Below are 5642 nucleotides of genomic sequence, written 5' to 3'. Positions count from 1 at the left end.
ATGAAACACTTCACTGTGAATTGACGCCTGTATTTGTTCGGCAGAGGTCATTAATCCACATGTTTTTCTTTAGTTTCGTTTGCTGTTGTAAAAGGTCCACGCCCTGTGCCTGCTCTGATTGGTTAGTAGGTCTGTCACACAAGGATGACAACGGAATGAATCTGTAAAACTGTTGAAAACGGGTCAGATGTGCTGTATAATTAACCTACATTTTAATCGCCGTCTTCACGATTAGCTAATCGCGTTCTTTCAAATCACTATTTCGATTTGAAAACTATCAATTATTCAACCCTAAAAAAGTACTTATTTTTAATGCTAACAGCGTTATGATAACAAGACCGTGTGCCTATCAAGTGACCAATAATGCTTCATGTTTTTGTAGGCTAGTGCTTCGCTACTGTGTACACAAAGGTGTAATTTGATAATTAACAGGGTAAATGCTCTGTCTGTTCTGTCTGACTGTCTGTCCCTGTTTCTCTGACTGCTTGTATCTCTATCTGTCTCTGTGTGTCTGTCTCCCCTTCAACTTAATTTCTGTCTGTCTATCTTTTACTGCTCCTGGGTCCATTTCACAAGAGAAATCAAAATCATTCACAATTCAAAATTTTCACTTTTTAAGGACGCGTGCTATGATTAAGCTGTGTAGTCTACTACCTTCTTCCATGTATTTTTCTTTTGACTAACTTATTTCAACTTCCAGTATAACAACTTTCAGCTTCTTCACAATGTATTCAATGCAATAAAACGTAGCTAGCTTATTTCCAATTCTCCCTGCTAAATAGACAAACAATACTGTCGCATCTTTGAGCCACCTTGGAGTTCATCTACGCCTCTTTTTTTTTTCTTGTTTCACAGAGGATGGCTCAGATGATCATGGCAACACGTTTTTGCCTTGTTGGCATTATTGCCAGCAGACAAAGTTCTACCTGCATCCTGGCTTTGAAACAAATCATTATTGACAATTGTCAATTGCCAGAACTGTGAGCTTTGACTTTAGTCGTATGTAGGATTTGGAATCAAACAACAACATTTATAAAATCTTACAGTAGTGTAAGGTTATACCTAGAAATATTCAATGTTATGCACTTCTCCCCTAAATTAAGCCTGACATCTGGTATCTGAGATCTCCACTAGAACTTGAAATAAAGTTTTTTTTGTAGAAAATAAGCAAGGAATAGCTGATGCAAAACAGACATCTTGCTTATCCTGGGGCCCAGCCTCTCAAAACAACCAGTATATTGCTATTTGGGACTCCAAATTAACCTGCAGGGGTTTAGTTTGAAACATCTTTGGCTATTTTAGTTACAAGTGCATAGGCTCATAGCTAAACCTACCTAATGCGCGATTACCAACCTGCCCCAGGGTCCCCAGAGGTAACAGATTTATTGTATGTCAGATGATTGATGATTGGAAATATGCACCACTAGAGCACAATATATAATCAAATGATCCTTTTTTAAGTGGGGCTGTATGAGGTAGCCTACTTATCCTAGATGGCAGTCAGCTGTTCCCAAGTTTGGAGAAACAGAGAGCACCGTCACAGAAGCTAAGCAGTGTAGGCCTACTGCTGGGAAAATATGTTCCATAATTTAGTGTACACTTCTCATGGGATTTGTTGACAATAAGAAAATATCACCACTTTAAGGCGGATCCTGTAGTTACCTCTGATGTCCACATGTGTCAAGCTTTGCATGGTGCATATTCTTAATAGATTCTTGGCCCCTCAGGACCCTTGGTGGGTTAATGTGCTCTTGAGCCTACCTGTTTTTCAAATTCAAATATGTTTGACTTGCTAACACTTTTCCCGGTCAACATTGTAGTAGAGTCAGACCAAGAGCAGCTATCAATTTCCATCGATGTAACTCACGTAAATGGTATTATTTACACACTTAAAGTCCATCCATCAATTTACATCTATAAACACAGTGTGTAAACAAAGAAGTAGTTGTGAATGAACATGTTAAATAAAGTTTGAGTGAAACGACCTTCCACAGTCATCATCCGGGCCTCTACAAACGTCACACCGCGCATGCGCACTCCTCCACTGTAGTTCGACCTCTGCAGTCGGTAAGTGTGTAATGGCAGTTTGAATGAGAATTACCTCTCTCTAAATCTTCTTTCATCCTCTCTCTAAATTTCACGCTGCAGCGCACAAGTGAGGACAGCATGCAGAATGGATGTGAATGTACATATGAATGCCTTTATTTTGTCTGTGGAGCATTTTTACACCCGTTTGACCTTACTTATCTCCGGTCTTCCCTCAGAGAGACCCGGGCTTCAACCAGATTTGACCAAACCCGTAAAAACAACCTAAAATAGAAAATGTACGCCTGTGCAAAGTTCGTCTCCACGCCGGCTCTGGTAAGTTTGTTTTCTGCGGCGTGCTTTCGTGCTTTGAATTTGAGTCCTGCTTTCTTAATATCACCGGTAAATCCGGTGGGCCTCTGGTTGAACTTGACTGTAACGTTAACGTTAGCAGACTGCCAAGGGTATCTGCAGTCTAGGCCAACAGGTTAGCTAGCTAATGCTAAATCACTTAATGACAGAGTTTTAGACGGTGACAATTTAGCTTTAATATTCATAAATAATGTGCATATAAATTATCTTCAGAAACTGTTACTGTGCCATTGTTTAGCTCATAGCGGATAATTTCAGTAACGTACGTTAGCTAAGGTCATTACAAGCCTTTGTTAGCGAATATAGTGCAGAGTTCACGTGAAAACTCATGCACGGGGCTGTGCAATTGACACAAATGATCACCGTATCCGTTTGAGGCATTGCTGGCTCCAAAATAGATCAAGCATTCGTGGTTGTTCATTCTCCAAGGTCATATTTCTCTTTCTACTAGATAGTAACAAGGTAACCAGATTAAACCACAATTGGACGTTTTGTTAATGCTAGTAGATTTCTGTCAGTATTTATTGTAGTTTGCCAGCAGTGACTTTGACATCACAGACTGTACTGGCAGATCATTGAAGGCCACAGGTCATCAATACAGTGAATGACTGTCACCAAGTGACATTCAAGGTACCTTCCACCTGCTGGTGTTCCTGCAGGCTGTGAATAGCTACCAACAGTGTGTTTAGTGTCTTATTGTGTGTGTGTGTGTTTAACTAAATATGTACTGCTATTGTAACTGTGATGTTGCTGCAGGTCCGTGCTGGTTCCCGGGCTCTTTACAGACCCCTCTCTGCCTCAGTGCTGTCCAGGCCTGAGATCAAAACAGAGGTAAGATTAAGTTCAGGCTTTCTACTGCAACTGTCATTCAGCCACTTAGTTACCTAGAACTACTTTTGAGTGATGTTTCTAGTCACTTACTCTATAAAATGTCAGAAATGCCAAATGTTTACCACAAATGTTTAAACCACAATGTGTCAGTTTCAAATTGGTATTAACAGCCAAAACAATCAAGACCTCAAAAATACAAAAAAAATCCCTGCTCTTTAGCCAATTACTATCTTTTTAGAGTATTGAATTCGGTTTTTATTTGAGTGTGAAACTCTTTGCCATGTTAAGGTTAACATGGAAAATAGTTGGGTTTGGTAAAGTTACTAAAAATGAATTTACCTGTTTAATCAGTAAGCACTATTTTGTATGTCAACTGGATTGTCATATCTTATGGTATAGGTTTTAAAGGTGAAGGTTTTCAGTTTCTCTTCTTGCCCCAGAGCAGTGTTGCTGTGATGCCACAGAGCCCCCTCACCCAGGTCACACTGAGGGGCTTCCAAACCAGTGCTATCAGCAGGGACATTGACACCGCCGCCAAGTTTATCGGAGCTGGAGCTGCCACAGTCGGAGTCGCTGGATCCGGAGCTGGAATTGGGACAGTGTTTGGCAGTCTCATCATCGGCTATGCTAGGTTTGTTTTTACAGGCATACATCCTGACAATTAAAATGCACGTGCATAAATGTAAGTTTCTGGTTTGTGCTTTGTTTTTTCATCGATGTATTGACAGTTATTTCTTGTTTGCAGGAACCCATCTCTTAAGCAGCAGCTGTTCTCATATGCCATCCTGGGATTTGCCCTGTCCGAAGCCATGGGACTCTTCTGTTTGATGGTCGCTTTCCTTATCCTGTTTGCTATGTAAAACTCTGCTATCAAACAACACTTTCATTACACATGTGACTACATATTTTATTGTGGCTACCAAAATTGTTCAGTGTGGGTGTCATGGAAATGTACATTTTCAAGTCTTTCAGACACTGTCAAAATAAGAAAAACATGTATTGTACAAATGTAAGAAATTACGTGATTAAAGTACATGTATTTGATTATTTAACACTGGCAGTAGCTTTTATGTCTGGAATATCATGCTAACATTACAGAAAGCAGTCCGTTTTCATGAATGTCGTCTTTTCTCTCAAGCAGCTACTTAGACTTGCCATATCAGCCTTGTTTTCTCAGCATCACATGCAAGCTTTTTGGGGTCCACCTTACTGAATTCTTGGTTCAGCTGCAGTTAAATAGCACTGTAATTAGACAGCAAGTGAATGCTTGCGTTTGTAAATGACATTGAATAAATCTAGACAATTGAGCTATATTATGGGTTTTGACTTTATTTTAATGGAAATCCCAGCAAGGATGTTACAAAAACTGACCAATTGTAGTCAGCTGACCTTTCTGTCTATAATGTAGGCTGCTTGGCTTGGACGGAGTTTAGTTGCAGCTGGAACAATCAAGCAAAAATACCCAACATTTGCTAGTAGCAGCTTCCCCAGTACAAAGTGGGCATCATACAGATTGTTTTTCTTTTAGTCAATTTTGTGTCATTGTAAACAGATTTTTTTTTTTTTTTTTTGGTCTGTCAGACAATAACTTTGTGGCTTTGGGAACTGGTGATGGGCTTTTTTATGATTTTTATATACTAACTATATAAGTTATAAAAATTCACCAATGGATCCATGACAAACTTGCAAATTCAAAACAAAATCACAGAATTGGTAAATGTCAAACAAGACACCCGTTTAGCATGTCACATGAAGTTACAAGGTTGTTTATTTGTCATTATACAACACATGGTTGTATAACAAAGTTTGTAGTCCCTTTGTGCTACACACAGAACTTAACAGATAATTAAATGGGTGTTAAAATATGGTAACATTAAAGAAAATAAAACAATAGAATATTAATAAATTGAAAGCAAATTGGCCTGATATAAGATAAAACCCTCTGTCCATGAATGTATACCTAATAGCTATAAAACAAATAAGCCTTAACCAGGGATGCTAATATTAAAAGTTAAAGCAAGCTACCACAATGCACTTTAGCAAATTAAATATATCAACAGCCATGCAAGGAGGCCAGGTAATATGGAAACTTAAAGCCTCCAGAACATACAAATAAAGAATGGACTTTTCAGCAAAGTAGGATACACTGTGTTCTCCAATTAAACTTCTGAATTGAAAACATTTTAATATTCAGATTCTGGATTTTTTTAATGGGGGAAAAGGAGCTGTGTGTTTTTAAGGATGTTTAATGAGGTAATTAAACTTAATTGTGACAAAAACTAGATCATACACAAATTATTATTCAAAGCAGAGTATTTGCATATGTCTTAAAACATGTCTGGAGGGGATCTTTAAATTAAATTCCTGTATATCTGTTAAGACTGCTTGAGGAGGACAGGCTGTTTCCAAATGTG

General features: G+C 38.5%; 1 protein-coding gene across 2 annotated transcripts; it reads left to right on the top strand.

Annotated features, from left to right (window-relative positions):
* Positions 1-2011: 2011 nt before the first annotated feature.
* Positions 2012-4541, top strand: atp5mc3a (ATP synthase membrane subunit c locus 3a). Of its 2 annotated transcripts, none has more exons than XM_046053868.1 (5): positions 2012-2067; positions 2265-2361; positions 3154-3228; positions 3669-3859; positions 3974-4541. In XM_046053868.1, exons 2-5 carry the CDS (start codon positions 2323-2325, stop codon positions 4086-4088), a joined length of 420 nt encoding a protein of 139 aa, XP_045909824.1. In that variant the 5' UTR covers positions 2012-2067; positions 2265-2322; the 3' UTR covers positions 4089-4541. The 2 variants fall into 2 exon arrangements, with proteins under 2 accessions (XP_045909824.1, XP_045909823.1); XM_046053867.1 differs by having other exon boundaries at positions 2036-2155.
* Positions 4542-5642: the final 1101 nt, after the last annotated feature.

Source organism: Micropterus dolomieu, linkage group LG07 (genome assembly GCF_021292245.1).
Source record: "Micropterus dolomieu isolate WLL.071019.BEF.003 ecotype Adirondacks linkage group LG07, ASM2129224v1, whole genome shotgun sequence".
NCBI lineage: Eukaryota > Metazoa > Chordata > Actinopteri > Centrarchiformes > Centrarchidae > Micropterus > Micropterus dolomieu.
The sequence above is the reverse complement of the archived record's forward strand: the minus strand, read 5'-3'. Positions and strand labels throughout refer to the sequence as shown.

Coding starts and splice junctions, on each gene's coding strand:
- atp5mc3a (XM_046053868.1), top strand. CDS start 2,323: ATGTACGCCTGTGCAAAGTTCGTCTCCACGCCGGCTCTG. Junction 2,362..3,153: donor TCGTCTCCACGCCGGCTCTG/GTAAGTTTGTTT, acceptor ATGTTGCTGCAG/GTCCGTGCTGGTTCCCGGGC. Junction 3,860..3,973: donor CTCATCATCGGCTATGCTAG/GTTTGTTTTTAC, acceptor TCTTGTTTGCAG/GAACCCATCTCTTAAGCAGC.